This window comes from Schistocerca cancellata, chromosome 2 (assembly GCF_023864275.1).
Source record: "Schistocerca cancellata isolate TAMUIC-IGC-003103 chromosome 2, iqSchCanc2.1, whole genome shotgun sequence".
In the NCBI taxonomy this organism is placed as follows: Eukaryota; Metazoa; Arthropoda; class Insecta; order Orthoptera; family Acrididae; genus Schistocerca; species Schistocerca cancellata.
Window position 1 is genome coordinate 550268853 of NC_064627.1, and position 18309 is coordinate 550287161.

Sequence of the window (18309 nt, forward strand, 5' to 3'; positions counted from 1 at the left end):
TCAATGATCGATCGGAGACCGTCCCTCTCGGAAGCCACACTGGTAAGGGGACAACAGATCCCAAGAATCGAGGACCCAACTGAGCCAACGGGCTACCATCCATTCAAGTAACCTGCAAACAACGTTTGTCAGGTTAATTGGCCAATAGCTTTTGACAAACAGGGGGTTCTTACCAGGCTTAAGGAAAGGAACCACAATGCTATCCCTCCACTGAGCAGGGAAGTCAGCCTGGAGCCAAATTCGGTTAAGCACACGGAGAAGATGTCATCGTTGTGGAGCACTAAGACGCTGAAGCAATTGGTTATGAATGGAGTCTGGGCCAGAGGCCGTATCATGAGAAGAAGAAAGTGCAGAAAGAAGTTCCCATTCAGTAAAAGGTTCATTATAAGAGTCTGACTGACAAGGGGTAAAACATAAGATGGTAGCTTTGGCCCGCTGTTTCTGATGAAGGAAAGCAGCCAGACACGAGGCTGATGCTGCTGCAAAATGGGTTGCAAGATGTTCCACAAGAATCAACAGTTCCATGCAAAGGCCATCCGGGAGGGTAGGCCTGGGAGGGTAGACTGCCGATGGCAACTTTGGAGAGAGCGGAGTGTAGCCCATACCTGCAACATAGGGACAGTAGAACCGAGGGAAGAAACAAAGCATTCCCAACACAACCGTTTGCTCTGTTTGATTAAGTAATGGGTTTTGGCACAGAGGCATTTAAAGGTAATAAGATTGGCAGCAGATGGGTGCTTCTTTAAGGTGTTGCAAAGCTCGAAGACTATCACGGATGGCAATGGTAATGCCTGTACTCCGCCACGGGACTTGCCGGCGGCGAAATCGTCCAGATGAGCATGGGATAGCAAGGCTAGCAGTGCGGACAATCACATCAGACACGTCACATAGGATGTCATCAATACAACCCGACAAAGAGGGAGAGGAAACGACCTGCACAGTATGTAGAGGCCAACTGGCACATTCACCAGTGTAATGAAGGGAGGAGGGAGAAGAAAGAGAAAGATCAATGGCAGAAAAAGTACCACGACCGGCACTGAAATGGGTAGGTGAGCCATCATTAAGAAGGCACAAGTCATCGTCTGCAAGAAACTTGTCTACGAGAAGACTCCGACTACATGGAAATGCACTGCCCCACAAGGGATGATTAACATTAAAACCTCTGAGGAGGAGAAAGTTGCTGAAGAAGGGCAGGTAAGGCAGCAGGTGTAATAGTCCTGTCAGGAGGGAGATAAAGATTGCAAACTGTGACCCCAGAGTCCAGGTGGACCCTAACAGCAACAGCAACAGCAACAGCAGCAGCAACAGCAAGGGGTGAAGATGTAACTAAAGCATAGCTAGACGTCATTGACACCGGCTGAATACGTGCATACTTCTTACAAGCTTCAGTGTAGTTTAGACGATCAAGGGACTTATACTCCTGTATCATCTTTTCTTTCTTATAAGCTGCGCAATCCGGTGAACGTGGAGAATGATTGCCATGGCAATTAACACACACAGGAGAGGGAACATAGGAACTCCCCTCATGGAGTGGATGTTTACAGTCACAAGAGAGAGGGGTCTGAGAACGATGGGAAGATGTGTCCAAAACTCAAACACTTAAAACATCTCATAGGTGGTGGGATGTACGGCTTCACGTCAATCGATAAACCATAATCTTGACCTTCTCAGGTACAGTACGCCTTCAAAGGCCAGGATAAAGGCACTAGTATCAATGCGACTGTCTTTCGGGCCGTTCTGAAAACGCCGAACAAAGTGAACACCCCGCCATCCTAGATTGTATCAAAGTTCCTCATCAGTTTGAAGGATGAGGACCCTGTGAAAAATTACACCTTGAACTACATTCAAAGACTGGTGGGGGAAGGGGGATAATGGACACAGGAATTGTGCTAAGATGGTCACAGGCAAGAAGGGCCACAGACTGGGCAGCTGAAGCAGTTTTTATCAACAACAAACCCTACCGCATCTTGCTCAGAGTGTCCACCTTGCCAAACTTGTATTCAATGTGTTCCACAAAAAATAAAGGTTTGGTCTTGGTGAAAGTATCACCATCAGTCCTGGCGCAAACCAGATAGCAGTTTTGCTCCTAGCCGACGAGCCTGACCCTCCTCCCAGGGGGTAGCTACGGAAGGGAAGGCCAAAGGGGCAGAAGAAGCAGCACTAAAAGAATCAGTTCCATTCAAAGAGATGGCTGTAGAAGAATGGCCAGAGTTCTGGATCCATATGCATTTCATTTGCATAGTGTCCACCCTGATACCACCCACTCTGGTCAGGGGCTCTCCCCAAGGGCGCCACCCAGCCACAGCAACAGCCGTCTGGCACAGCAGCCATTGCCAGCAGTTCGATGCTCCAGGATGACAAGCAACCACTCCTAGGCTTACATGAGGTGGTCACAGCTCAGGTATCAGAAATGTGATCCCTGTGTCTTCAGGGGGCTCAACCATTAGGGTACATGGTGACCCCACCACATGGGCTGGCTACTGGGCTGGCAATGTACCCAAGCATCAGACAATGACGCGAAGGAAAAGATTGAAGGAACTAGGGGGCACACGCCAGAGACACTAGGTGAGGTGCTCTTCCCCAAATGGCTCAGAAAAGAGGGGACGGGAAAGGAAATGCAGCCCGGGAAAGAAGGAAGGCTGCAATAGTTCGGGGCCCCGTGCTCGCCACGCACGTACTCACGAAAGAACTGTGAGCCCGCTGGGGGGCCTACCACACCGACTGGCTACTGTACTGGCTAGAGAACATTAAACAACAACAGCATCAAGGAAAAGATGGAAAAGGTAGTAAGGTCAAAGCAGCTAAGTAAAGTGTTCTTTCCCAGTTCACACTGTTGTTGTTGTGGTCTTCAGTCCTGAGACTGGTTTGATGCAGCTCTCCATGCTACTCTATCCTGTGCAAGCTTCTTCATCTCCCAGTACCTACTGCATCCTACATCCTTCTGAATCTGTTTAGTGTATTCATCTCTTGGTCTCCCCCTACGATTTTTACCCTCCACGCTGCCCTCCAATACTAAATTGGTGATCCCTTGATGCCTCAGAACATGTCCTACCAACCGATCCCTTCTTCTGGTCAAGTTGTGCCACAAACTTCTCTTCTCTCCAATCCTATTCAATACTTTCTCATTAGTTACGTGATCTACCCATCTAATCTTCAGCATTCTTCTGTAGCACCACATTTCGAAAGCTTCTATTCTCTTCTTGTCCAAACTATTTATCGTCCATGTTTCGCTTCCATACATGGCTACACTCCATACAAATACTTTCAGAAATGACTTCCTGACACTTAAATCTATACTCGATGTTAACAAATTTCTCTTCTTCAGAAACGCTTTCCTTGCCATTGCCAGTCTACATTTTATATCCTCTCTACTTCGACCATCATCAGTTATTTTGCTGCCCAAATAGCAAAACTCCTTTACTACTTTAAGTGTCTCATTTCCTAATCTAATACCCTCAACATCACCAGACTTAATTCGACTACATTCCATTATCCTCATTTTGCTTTTGTTGATGTTCATCTTATATCCTCCTTTCAAGACACTGTCCATTCCGTTCAACTGCTCTTCCAAGACCTTTGCTGTCTCTGACAGAATTACAATGTCATCGGCGAACCTCAAAGTTTTTATTTCTTCTCCATGGATTTTAATACCTACTCCGAATTTTTCTTTTGTTTCCTTTACTGCTTGCTCAATATACAGATTGAATAACATCGGGGAGAGGCTACAACCCTGTCTTACTCCCTTCCCAACCACTGCTTCCCTTTCATGTCCCTCGACTCTTATAACTGCCATCTGGTTTCTGTACAAATTGTAAATAGCCTTTTGCTCCCTGTATTTTACCCCTGCCACCTTTAGAATTTGAAAGAGAGTATTCCAGTCAACATTGTCAAAAGCTTTCTCTAAGTCTATAAATGCTAGAAATGTAGGTTTGCCTTTCCTTAATCTTTCTTCTAAGATAAGTCGTAAGGTCAGTATTGCCTCACGTGTTCCAGTATTTCTACGGAATCCAAACTGATCTTCCCAGATGTCAGCTTCTACTAGTTTTTCCATTCGTCTGTAAAGAATTCGTGTTAGTATTTTGCAGCTGTGGCTTATTAAACTGATTGTACGGTAATTTTCACATCTGTCAATACTGGCTTTCCTTGGGATTGGAATTATTATATTCTTCTTGAAGTCTGAGGGTATTTCGCCTGTTTCATACATCTTGCTCACCAGATGGTAGAGTTTTGTCAGGACTGGCTCTCCCAAGGCCGTCAGTAGGTCCAATGGAATGTTGTCTACTCCAGGGGCCTTGTTTCGACTCAGGTCTTTCAGTTCTCTGTCAAACTCTTCACACAGTATCGTATCTCCCATTTCATCTTTATCTACATCCTCTTCCATTTCCATAATATTGTCCTCAAGTACATCGCCCTTGTATAGACCCTCTATATACTCCTTCCACCTTTCTGCCTTCCCTTCTTTGCTTAGAACTGGGTTTCCATCTGAGCTCTTGATGTTCATACATGTGGTTCTCTTATCTCCAAAGGTCTCTAATTTTCCTGTAGGCAGTATCTATCTTACCCCTATTGAGATAAGCCTCTACATCCTTGCATTTGTCCTCTAGCCATCCCTGCTTAGCCATTTTGCACTTCCTGTCGATCTCATTTTTGAGATGTTTGTAATCCTTTTTGCCTGCTTCATTTACTGCATTTTTATATTTTCTCCTTTCATCAATTAAATTCAATATTTCTTCTGTTATCCAAGGATTTCTACTAGCTCTCGTCTTTTTACCTACTTGATCCTCTGCTGCCTTCACTACTTCATCCCTCAAAGCTACCCATTCTTCTTCTACTGTATTTCTTTCTCCCATTCCTGTCAATTGTTCCCTTATGCTCTCCCTGAAACTCTCTACAACCTCTGGTTCTTTCAGTTTATCCAGGTCCCATCTCCTTAAATTCCCACCTTTTTGCAGTTTCTTCAGTTTTAATCTACAGGTCATAACCAATAGATTGTGGTCAGAGTCCACATCTGCCCCTGGAAATGTCTTACAATTTAAAACCTGGTTCCTAAATCTCTGTCTTGCCATTATATAATCTATCTGATACCTTTTAGTATCTCCAGGGTTCTTCCATGTATACAACCTTCTATCATGATTCTTAAACCAAGTGTTAGCTATGATTAAGTTGTGCTCTGTGCAAAATTCTACCAGGCAGCTTCCCTTTCATTTCTTAGCCCCAATCCATATTCACCTACTACGTTTCCTTCTCTCCCTTTTCCTACACTCGAATTCCAGTCACCCATGACTATTAAATTTTCGTCTCCCTTCGCTATCTGAATAATTTCTTTTATTTCATCATACATTTCTTCAATTTCTTCGTCATCTGCAGAGCTAGTTGGCATATAAACTTTTACTACTGTAGTAGGTGTGGGCTGCGTTCACACTAGGGAGATAAAATTTAGAAGGGGAGATCAAACCCAAATTGGACCCAAAATGCCAAAAAGATAATATGAAGGGACAAAACTATAAGAGATAGCAGAAATCAGGATGATAGGTGGGTCTACATACACAAGGACACAGAGTGGGGAAAGGGGGGGGGGGCAGTTGGGAAGGAGTGAGGACAGGGAGGCAGGTCTATATCCCAGAAAGGAAGAAAGGGTTGCAACCTGATCAGCGCACGCGTAAACTCACGAAAGAACCATGAGCCCCTTGGGAGAAGTACATTTAGAAGTCTGAGTAGCATGTATTGAACATCAAGTTACTTAACCTTCATATATGATTGCAATATGTGCAAAATTCAGCAGACAGATGTTCTGAGTCTATATGGACACCATACAAACACAGTGAGACAAGCAGTTATAAGATTGTTTTGTTTGTTGATATAAAATGGGGTTGTCTCATCTTTAAAAGTCCATGTGTAGTAAAAAATACTGAACCGAGCAGTGAGTTAATCATATGCATAGACATGCTTCTTGGCTTTTATTACAGAGTACTGCTATTATTATTTTAACCATCTACAGATTCTCGCTGGGAAACTTTCAGTTAATTATGAGAAATCTAGGATCATTGAGTACCTAAGACATAACAGTTTTTAGCTCATAGAAATTTGGACAGTTTAAAATAATCAGAAAGAAAAAAAATGAACTGGAAACATTACTCAGTGCCAGAACCCAATTTCAGCAACGAATTTTCCAAGCCAGAAAAAAATTAGTATTCAGGCCCCTGCCACTGTTAATGACTTCTAATTATAAAGATGGAAAATCTTAATAGAATAATAGAAGGGAGAACCGATAGAGGTACTCAAGGTACCCTCCACCACACACTGTCAGGTGGCTTGCGGAGTATGGATGTAGATGTAGATAACTACAAACTAGCAGATACTAAACAAATAACACTGTGCAATTCCAAAACATACTCTCACGGAAGAGGGAGGATTCTTAATAAAAATTATTTCAAGACTAGTGTACAACATGTGCAATGGGAAGGCACGCATAGAAAGACATGTTAATATTTAATTCACAATGAATTACTGTCAATATTTGAAAGTAGCATTCTCCCCAACTAATCCACTCAACACAACCCCCTCATCCCTGCCTATCTGCAGAGCTACAGTCTCAGCATCATTTACTCAGCCAGCACAATGTAGCTGTATGTGTGCACGTGTAAAACAGATTCATCCGAAGGCTAGTGAAGTTTTCAGTTTCATTCAGGTGTGCCAACTCAATGCCTCTATTATGCAGTAAGTTGCCATTTTTAATCAAATTATTTACAGTTAGCCAGAACTTTCCATAACACATCCAAACAAAATATAAAAATTTATATAACTATCACAACAAGTGACAATCCTATAGGCCTAGGACTCAAATTCTATAATTAGTCTTATTATCTATTAACTGGACACATGTGCATCACTCTACGTGGAATGTTTCCCTCTATTATATTCATATCATTAATTTGAACCCAACAATTATGTTTGTTATTGTCACTGTTGCATTTCAAAATCTTTTCTGTCATCTTACTTTCTCTTTTTGTTTGTGCAAGTAGTTTTACTTTGTATCCACCTTCTCCTTTTTATCATAATCTACCATACAATTTTATCCTGCCTGTATATACTCAATAATATGTAACCCACTTCCAAACCATAACCAAAAATTTTTTTTCCGCTTTCAACACTACCGCTGCTATAAAATCCACCGTTCCCAGTTCACAAACAGTTCCTTTCACCTATCAAACGTCCATTTCGGCTAGTTCTAACAACTTTAGCTTTATTTCCATTTTTCCCACATCACTGATCATTTTTAGCCGCTTCCAACAGGTTTGAATGTCATTATTTCTTTGTCAGACAATTGTTAGCCTCATTTTCGTAATCTGCCACCCCAAAACCACTCCTTTTAATACATTTACACGCAGTTACTTCGAAATTTTCCCTAATTTCTCCACCCTTTAACGTGTTTTGGAGGCAATACAACCACCTAACCTGTGTGCACATCGTTGTTTACCAACCCACGTTCACCACAGGATCAACATAGCTCAGCTTTAACCAACACTTTTTAGACTTTTTTCACACCAGATCTCCAGCTGCTTTCTAGTTCACCTTTATCTCTCCCCATATATTTTTATTTTCATTTTCATTTCAGCCTCATGTTACACTTTCCACCTTCTAATACCATGTCACATCCACATCCCCACAGTGGCCCCATTAAGTTTTATTAACATTCCCTCCGCAAACATGCCTTCGCCCTAGCCAGATTATGCTCCCATATTTTATTCACTCAGCCTCGTCTGACATTTGGCATAACTCCCAAAGGCCTCACACTTAAAAACCCTTCTTTCCATCAGTCCCTATACCAGTTCCAAACTGAACAATCCATAGCCCTCACCCGCCTAATCCTTCACCTACACATCAACTCAGCCAATGAACACACCCGTCAACTCCTATCCTTAATAAAAGTCCTCAATCTTTCCTCTCCCACATCCACACCAGCTGTTCAGAGCATCCTCCCACAGGCCAACCGCAAATTACAACAGCATGCCACCCTCCACCTCAAAAAACTATCCAATCTCCTGGTTTCCCACCTCCAGAAAGGCAACTCACTCACCGTCCACAACCTTTCCAGCAAACCTCAACCTCCTCTCATTGCACACAAACCTAGTCTCTCCCGTCTACTCAATCTCCTACTTCCAGCTCCACTCCCACCCAAACCTCAAAATTCCAATCAACACAATCTGGTACCACAACACCCTATTTCAGTAGTTAACCTTTCCTCCAAACCTCTCTCCCAATCCGAAACCTCTGTCCTATCCAAAGGCCTCACCTTCAGCCCCACTCCCAGATTCAACCAAACAGCCCTCGTCAAAGATTTACTGTCCTACACTCGTACTCTCTGCTGGAAATATCACTTTGCCAAGAAGAAAAATAATCTTAATCCTACTCCTAATGATCCAACTCCCCAAGACACTATCCAAATTGAACCCTGCCTGGAACAATTCCATCCTCCGTCACAGTGGGACCCACCTTCTCTTCCACAAAATCATCCTCTCCAAACCTTCCAGGAATTTCTCACTTCCAGCCTTGCCTCTCAATCCTCCTTGAAACACCTTAATCCTATTCCCAACATCACCGCAGCTGAAGCCCAGGCTACCCGTGATCTGAAGGCTGCCGATCCATCGTCATTCTTCCGGCGGACAAGGGTTCCATGACCGTGGTACTTGATCGTCAGGAGTATGTGGCTGAGGGACTGGGTCAGCTTTCAGACAACACTACATACAAAGTATGCCAAGATAATCCCATTCCTGATGTCCAGGCGGAGCTTCAAGGAATCCTCAGAACCTTAAGCCCCCTAGAAAATCTTTCACCTGACTCCACCAACCTCCTGACCCCACCGACACCCCGCACCCCTCCTAGCTACTTCCTAAAATTCACAAACCCAATCATCCCGGCTGCCCCATTGTAGCTGGTTACAAAGCCCCCACAGTACGTATCTCTGCCTACGTAGATCAACACCGTCAACCCATTACATGCTGTCTCGCATCCTTCATCAAAGACACCAACCACTTTCTCGAACGCCTGGAATCCTTACCCAATTTGTTACCCCCGGAAACCATCCTTTTAACCATTGATGCCACTTCCTTATACACAAATATTCTGCACGTCCAGGGCCTCACTGCGATGGAGCACTTCCTTTCACACCGATCACCTGCCACCCTACCTAAAACCTCTTTCCTCATTACCTTAGTCAACTTCATCCTGACTCACAACTTCTTCACTTTCGAAGGCCAGACATACCAAAAATTAAAGGGAACAGCCATGGGTACCAGGATGGCCCCCCCCTCGTACGCCAACCTATTTATGGGTCGCTTAGAGGAAGCCTTCTTGGTTACCCAGGCCTGCCAACCCAAAGTTTGGTACAGATTTATTGATGACATCTTCATGATCTGGACTCACAGTGAAGAAGAACTCCAGAATTTCCTCTCCAACCTCAACTCCTTTGGTTCCATCAGATTCACCTGGTCCTACTCCAAATCCCATGCCACTTTCCTTGACGCTGACCTCCATCTGTTCAATGGCCAGCTTCACACATCCGTCCACATCAAACCCACCAACAAGCAACAGTATGTCCATTATGACAGCTGCCACCCATTCCATATCAAACGGTCCCTTCCCTACAGCCTAGGTCTTCGTGGCAAACGAATCTGCTCCAGTCCTGAATTCCTGAACCATTATACCAACAACCTGAAAACAGCTTTCGCACCCCACAACTACCTTCCCGACCTGGTACAGAAGCAAATAACCAGAGCCACTTCCTCATCCCCCCCAAACCCAGAACCTTCCACAGAGGATCCCCAAAAGTGCCCCACTTGTGACAGGATACTTTCCGGGACTGGATCAGACTGTGAATGACTTCCTCAAATCCTGCCCTGAAATGAGATCCATTCTTCATGAAATCCTCCCCAATCCACCAAGAGTGGGAACCTCTTGGTTCATCCCTATGAAATCCCCATACCACCTTCCCTACCCTCTGGCTCCTACCCTTGTAACTGCCCCTGGTGTAAAACCTGTCCCATGCTCCCTCCCACCACCACCTACTCCAGTCCTGTAACCTGGAAGGTGTACACGATCAAACGCAGAGCCACGTGTGAAAGCACCCACGTGATCTACTAACTGACCTGCCTACACTGTGACGCATTCTATGTGGGAATGACCAGCAACAAACTGTTCATTCGCATGAATGGACACAGGCAGACAGTGTTTGTTGGTAATGAGGATCCCCCTGTGGCTAAACATGCCTTGGTGCACGGCCAGTACGTCTTGGCACAGTGTTACACTGTCCGGGTTATCTGGATACTTCCCACTGACACCAACCTGTCAGAACTCCGGAGATGGGAACTTGCCCTTCAATATATCCTCTCTTCCCATTACCCACCAGGCCTCAATCTCCGCTAATTTCAAGTTACCGCCACTCATACCTCACCTGTCATTCAACAACATCTTTGCCTCTGTACTTCCGCCTCAACTGACATCTCTGCCCAAACTCTTTGCCTTTAAATATGTCTGCTTGTATATGTGTGTGTGTGTGTGTGTGTGTGTGTGTGTGTGTGTGTGTGTGTGTGTGTGTGCGCGCGCGGGTGTATACCTGTCCCTTTTTTCCCCCTTAGGTAAGTCTTTCCGCTCCCGGGATTGGAAAGACTCCTTACTCTCTCCCCTAAAACCCACATCCTTTCGTCTTTCCCTCTCCTTCCCCCTTTCCTGATGACGCAACCGTGGGTTGTGAAAGCTTGAAGTTTGTGTGTATGTGTTTGTTAGTGTGTCTATCAACATACCAACGCTTTCGTTTGGTAAGTTACATCATCTTTGTTTTTAGATATATTTTTTCCCATGTGTGGAATGTTTCCTTCTATTATAAACACTACATATTAATGTTGCTGAAAACGGAATTCAAAAACATGAGTAATAAAGTGAAACAAGTGACAGGACAACCAGCAAGATAGTATCCATTTAAACCAAATGACTAGACTGACTGATAATCCACAAACAACAAGAATTTTTGGTAGGTAAGAGTTAAATAGTTTAGTTGAAGCAGTAGAATCTATACTTGAATGCAATTTCATAAAAATTTAAGCAACTGGAAGCAATAAGACATTCTCTGTTGAATGTAATTTTAACCGAAAATTACCCAGATATGTGAAAATTCATGTGTTGTTAACAGAATTTCAAACAATCTAAGAGCTCTCTAACTTTTTATGCGGTTCATGGGGCACAAGGAAGAGACTGTGCACAAAATAATATTGTTGATGAGCAAAATGAGATTACGGACACTTGGGCCTAACCTGGGCAACATAGTATAACAGAATCCTGATGGTTCAGATCCAGTTGGGTAGTCCTACAGTGACATCCATTTATAAACCACCAAACACTAACTGCAGCTTCAATTAATTACCCAATTTCCTCTCTCAAACCACGAAGTTAGTAATGGGTGACAAACTGCCAGAGTACAAGAAAATTGATATAAAAAAATGGAGAAGAGCTGGAAGCATGGACTGATACTAATCCACGACTTGAAGATCCCACCATTCTCCAAAAGTGACAAATGGTGTCGTGGATATGCTTCAACCTATCATTTGTTCCATTGAAGCAGTTGACACCAGAGACTGTCCAGTTCAAGAAATCACAATAAGAGAATTATACAACAACTTGATATGGATGCCTTAGAGACTTGATCCACATTCAGATATGTTTTATGTGTTTGCTGAACCAGTCCAAACCATCTAGCATAAAAATATTGCAAGATGATGCAGAATGGACTAGGCCCTATATCCTAGGATTCAGTCTCCAAGGATCCATTAGAAAGATATTAACGAGCAACTATTTGACACTGATCCATTCTCTGAGGATCAACCCAAAATGGGCTAAGACTTCCTGCAACTGTATCAGCTTCCAGAAGCAACAAATGGTGTGACCTAATATCAATGCTAGACACACAACAGAACAGCCCAAAAGGAATTAGAATTATTAAAGAACTGTAACAAGAGCCCAAACCCTACGGTAACTCTTGACCAAACTGTTCAATTACTTTTGAACAATAACAAATTTCAAACTCACGAGACATACTGATGACAAACACTAGCTTGGCATTCCTTTCAACTGAAAAAAATCAGATCCATGAGTAACAAAGCTGCAGGTCCATACGAAACACGGTCAGAAGAAATTGAAATGTTTGGACCCGTTACAAAACATTGGATATTAAGTCATACAAACATCTGCAACTTAAAATTACAAATTTTCAAGATTTGACATGAAGCCAAAGTAGCAGCACTTCTAAAGCCTGGGAAAAAAACTAACAAATCCAAAAAACTTCCATCCAGCTTCACTTCTCTACCACTTGGATACTGTAATGCGAACACTGATTCCAGACCGAATATCACAGTATATGAAAAAAATGTCACATAAAAGAGCACCCAAGCTTTCGCCCAAGGAGGTCTATTGCGGACACAATATTAATTTGATCCAACAGATTATGGATAGGTATGAATGACATCAAGTCACAGGTGCAACTTTCACTGATCTTACAGTAGATTATGATATGGTCAACCACAAAAGCTGATATGAGAAGTACATTCAACACCACAGTTCATACAATATTTGCTGCAAAATATGAGATACTTTGTCACCATGCAAAACAAGAATTTAATCAATGAAGATTCAGATACCACATTCAGCAAAGTGCGTTGTTTTTCTGTTGTACAAACTCTACACAAATGATCAACCAATTACTTCTGAAACACAAGCATCTACTTATGCTGACGATATAACAATTGGTGCCAAAGGTAAAACCTTCGAGCAGATAGAGATGAAGCTGACAAGATCCCTCCAAAACCTGGCAAAGAACTATAATGATAACCATCTGCAGCCAAATCCTTGAAAGACAAGCCTTGTCATTAGTGTAAAATTCACTTACACAAAGAAAGGAAGGAAGGAAATTTTTTCCAAGCACATTAAAATAGGTCTGTCAAAAAGAACCCTATAAGTAGAACCAAATTTAGATTGACGTCACAGTTAGGCATCTAGTAAGTGTACACCCACATTTCAAAAGGTTTCAGATAGTTCACATTACTTGGTCTCTGACGCCGCCGCCCCCCCCCCCCCCCCCCCACCTTCCATGCACCGCTCACATGAGAGTTAGGAGCACTGGCCAAAACTGAATTCACAATAAACTAGGAATGCATCCTATTTCAGTTAAAATTTCTGACTGACAGTCAAAGTCTAGATAAACTATCATCCCATTGCTACTCTCATAGAGAGCAGATGAGTGTTGTGCTGCCTAGTTAGTGGAGGTTCTTGCAACACTGAATGTTTCCTTACAAAATTACAATGTGCACCATTAGACCAAAGACATCTTCCAGATCCATACTGGCATAAAAGTTTTATACATAGTGGAACTCCCTTGAATTTAATAAGTTTATATGCAATGCAAATACATCATTGTACTCCACAAGCCACCATATAGTGCATGGTGGAGGGCACTTACTACTACTCACTTCCTTTCCCATTCCACTTGCAAACAGAGCGAGGGAAAAACAATGAGCCCCAATTTCTCTTACCTGCAGGCTCCTTAAGTGAAATGTACGTTGGCAGCACTATTATTCTGCAGTCAGCTTCAAATGCTTCTCCAAATTTTCCCAAAACCATTCTGTGGAAAGATATCTTCTTTCCTTCCGAGATTCCCATTCGAGTTCTTGAATCTCCGTAATACTCACCTGTTGATGGAACCTACTGGCAACAAGTCTGGCAGACAATTTCTGAATTGCCTCAATGCCTATTTTCTTCTATATGCAGTCTCCTTTATGGATGAACCACACTTTCCTAAAGTTCTCCTACTCAACCACAGTCTATCATTCACCTTCCCTATTACCGTCCTTACATGCTTTCAGATTACTTTGCAATGTTATGCCTAGATATTTAATCAGCAAAACTGTGTCAAACAATACACTAATAATGCAGTATTCGAATATCATGGGACTGTTTTTACTACTGACCTCCATTAACTTACATTTTTCTACAGTTTGAGCAAGCTGCCATCCATCACATCAACTAGAAATTCTGTTCAAGTCATCCTGTATCATACTACAGTCACTCAAAGACAACACCTTACACCAAAACATCAGCAAATAGCTGCAGATTGTTGCTCAGTTCCCTTCCACATCAGATCATTTATTTCTATAGAGAACCAGAATGGTCCTATCACACTTCCCAGAGACATTAAGTTCATGTCTCTGAAGAACATTCATTGTCAGGACCAATGTGCTGGTTATGTACACAATGTGCATCAGAATACTCAGACTTATTACCTAGGACTAATACAAGTTTTCTGACTTTCCCTCGTAGTTTTAGTTTTCACGGCGAAAAGTGTATTACTGATCACACAAACCAAACTTACACTCAGTGTGGTGGCTGATGGGAAAGATTAAAGGAATCTCCCATTTACAGTCACCCCACTCAGACATTGCCTTGAGTGTCAATTTTGTTTGTGTGAACAGCAAATTTGGCACGCTACATCTAAATATAGGGTGAACATGAACATTAGGTTGCACTATAAGTAAATATATACCAAAACAATTATTTGCATTTGAATTCATTGACTTCGTCAACTTACAATCAATTATCACACAGTCTGCTAACCTAGACCTCAGGTTACACTAAAGCTCTGTTACCACGAGCATGATTTTGAAGAAGTGAAGTGGTGGAGGGGAGGGAATGTCGACAGTGCCACCATATTAAGTCTTTATTGCAAAGACAATGATTTGCAGTGTAGTATGAGTTTTCAAGGGTGACATTCAGTTGTGGGCCATTGAAGCCAACAAAGGTGAATGCAAAATGAAGGATGTGGTAACAGATTACCTATACTGTATTCCATATCAAGAGGAGGGAACACTATAACTCTCACATCAATTATTATTCAGAATGAAAAGGGGGGGGGTTGGGGTTGTTATACAACCATTGCAATGTTGACAGCGCATAACACCACAAATTACGTGTTATTAATCCCTCTCAAATAGAAAATGTAGTGACAATCTAAAACTGAGATCTCAGCATCGTAGGAAACTTGCTCATACGCCTTAGTGTGGAGTTAATAGAGACTGATATTATCAATCTAATTACACATAGGCGCTCTACAGTTTCAATGTACACTGAAAACTTATTAACCAATGAATACTTCCCATTTATTTTCGTATTAGTAGTATTATGTGCTCATGAAATCCGTCGAATTATGAAGTCATACATAAAAAATAACACTTGATCAAAAATATACGATACACTACTGCGTTTTGAATTAGACTTTCATAAAGGAGAAATGCAGATTATTCGTCACGTTAGTGCTACAGTAAATACGCAAATGTTTAAATTCGCGGCTGTAAATCGTATTATCGTTTGCAATAATCACCAACATTCTCTTTAAAAATATATTTATTTAAAGGAGATTTCTAGGCATAATGCACTGTAAGTTCCATTAAACCTTTTATAAATAACAGCAAACGTTCACAGTTTTTTTAGGATGATTTTATGGCTGTTTTCCGAACGCTCGTTTCGTTCAACTAGCAAGGCCTTTAATGTAAACTTGGGAGCACTTATAAATGCACTAATACCGTCGCGCGCAAATGTAAACAAACACACAAATATCCTCCGCAAGGATGCTGACAGACTGACTGATATTTTCCTAACCACTAATCTATAGAAACTATTAACACAGTTTCGGGTTTCGCTGCTCTCGATGAAACATATGCCAACGATTCTCCGTGGGCCGAAAATAATATTTTGGGTACTCCATCCATTTTTCGAATTAAAAACCCATATGAACGCACGACACCAATATTCAATGTTAAAGAATGAAAATTTGAAGAAAAAAAAAAAAAAGGTTTAGTTTCTAGAATTGTCTGAACTGAAAATGCCGCTCCATCATAAACAAGTTGTTCGCGCTGCAAAACGTCTTGGAGAAGATAGAGGGAACTGTTTCTTTGATCGTCATGTCTATTGCCTACTGCTAGCACCGAGCAAATATTTGGATGCACAGGGCACTCTATCAATAAACATGCGAATAAACCATGAACCGGTGTGCTAGTTATTGTAATTGTAAACACGCCGGCTTGCAATAAATGTTGTTCACAGTAAACACTTGTGCGCACTAAGGCGCGTCATCCAAAACCTGGAAAATAACAAGCTATCCTCCAGCAACGATTCGTGTACGTATCATGTAAAATATACAAACGAATTTTAAATACCAACCTAGTGAACACCGAAAGGTGGTAGTAACAAAATACGAATGATACCTTAGAGTCATACAGCACCCTTGCCTTCGTAGGATCTGGTTCATAGCAGAGAACTTCTTCTCCTACTGCAAATTTTGATCTAAGGCTGCGGGTTGACACCATTATTTACCGTTTGCGCTACTTTACAAGAAATCCCGCCATAACCTTCATCAAAGTGTTTTCTAGATCACCGCGTCTTCGGATTTCCATATCTTTGCCAGTGGGGTTTTGATTTGCCGACTGAAGTTGTGTATTGTTAAAGAATGAAAGATGCCAGATCTTTTTATGCTTGTTCATCTATACAAATACGTATATAAATTTCTTTGATCCACTTTTAGTTTTCTACAATATTCACCTATTACAGTGTGGTTGGAGAGTTTGCCCTCGATGGATCGTTATTTCTCTTATTTGTCGACAATTTAATTTTCGATAGTGTGTGAACGAATCTTTTTGCTTCGAATAACGTTTGCGCGGTCAACAGTACCGGCGTAGGGTCCGAAAGGACGATCAGCCGGCACAAATCCAGTGCTCGCAACTGCTCTTTCATCAGTCTGAGTCTATTGTCACCCGTTTGGATATGCACACTGAATTTTAAAATGACAGATACACGTCAGTGCTCTAGTGAGTTCATTGCTGAACTTATTGAAATGTGTAGGTGTCATTCCTGTTTGTGGAAACTCAAAAGCGAGAAGTACAGCGATCGATATTATGTCGCAGCTGCTGATAATTTTTACTAGAGAACTTAAAAGCGGTTCTCCTACGACAAAAATGCAAAGGGTGATAAAAAACATTAAGAAATCGTTGCAGACTGTTTACCGCAACGAGCTGCGCAAAGTAAAGACACCATTCGATTTGATGCTGAGGGTGACAAAATATGTTAACAAATTTTGTGATATTTTGACATGCTCTGCTTTCTGAGAGAGTGAAATGAAGATGGTTCATATTAAACAGAGTTTATCTTGTATATAACAGTAACTATTATTTGTCTGTCACAACTTTGTTCACTTATCTACAAGACAAGAAGCGTAAGAATAACAGTTGAGTGAAATGACTGCAAATACTGACGCAGAGCTTCACACAATTCCTCTTTTAGATGCTACTCTTAGAAATCATTTCATCAAACTGTGCTGGCACTAGCATATGGACAACATAGACAACATTCTCAGCTCTGCTTGCTTTACACTTAGAAATCTCTCTCATTATTCTGACCTAAAAAGGGAATCCAAGCTTACTGTCACTCGGAACTGTCCTATGCTGTAATCTTACATGGCAGTTTAGCAAAAGAAAAGGAAGAGGCTTTATTTATTTCAAAGAAAGGTGCAGTCAGAATATCATGGTAGATCTTGCAGACGTACTTTCAAGGATATAGAAATTTTTACACTTGTTTGACTTACTAAAATAATATGTTGTTATTAATGAGACTGAATTAGAGGTGAACAGTAGAATTCACTATCACAATATCAGAAGCAAAACATCCAAGGAAGACTATGAATCTCTGTTTAGAGTTTAGAGTGGAGTTCTATATTCTAGCACAAAAGTCTATGACAGGTTTTGGTACTCTTCAGGCAGCGAACTGGAAATCCTATCTTAGAAGTAAACTAAACTATACCTCACTGGCCACAGTTACAGTTTCTAATAATAAGTTTCAGTAGCACCTGAAATTGTAAAAATATTATCTGTGAGTTGTCAGAAGTAATATGCACAGCTCAGTCACATTTATGTGACCACTCACTATGTTCGACCTCAACGTGCAGAACCCACTCACAGAGGCAAGGTGGCAGCATTAGAAGTGTGTCAGGGAGATGCAGAAAATAATGTACTCATTGTCGAAGTGCGGAAATTGAGCGATTTATCTGAGGTTCAAAATGGCATTTTCACTGATTTCTGGCCAAGGGTGGAAGCACCTCTGAAACGGCTAAGTTTATAAACTTTTCCATCCACAAATAATTATGCCAGTAATCGTGTTCACCATGCAACTTGCGAAGTAAATTTATGTACGAAACTTCCTTCGTTTAAGTTGCCATTGTCT

The 18309-nt window shown here is 41.8% G+C and overlaps 1 protein-coding gene across 1 annotated transcript in view; it reads right to left on the reverse strand.

The window, feature by feature from the left end:
• The window catches only part of LOC126162136 (male-specific lethal 3 homolog), a 142249-nt gene extending 125623 nt beyond the window's left edge, over positions 1 to 16626 (reverse strand). Inside the window, exon 1 of the mRNA XM_049918430.1 lies at positions 16302 to 16626. Within this exon, the coding sequence (XP_049774387.1) occupies positions 16302 to 16403 (102 nt within the window). The 5' untranslated portion in view covers positions 16404 to 16626. The remainder of the gene's footprint in view (positions 1 to 16301) is intronic.
• Positions 16627 to 18309: the final 1683 nt, after the last annotated feature.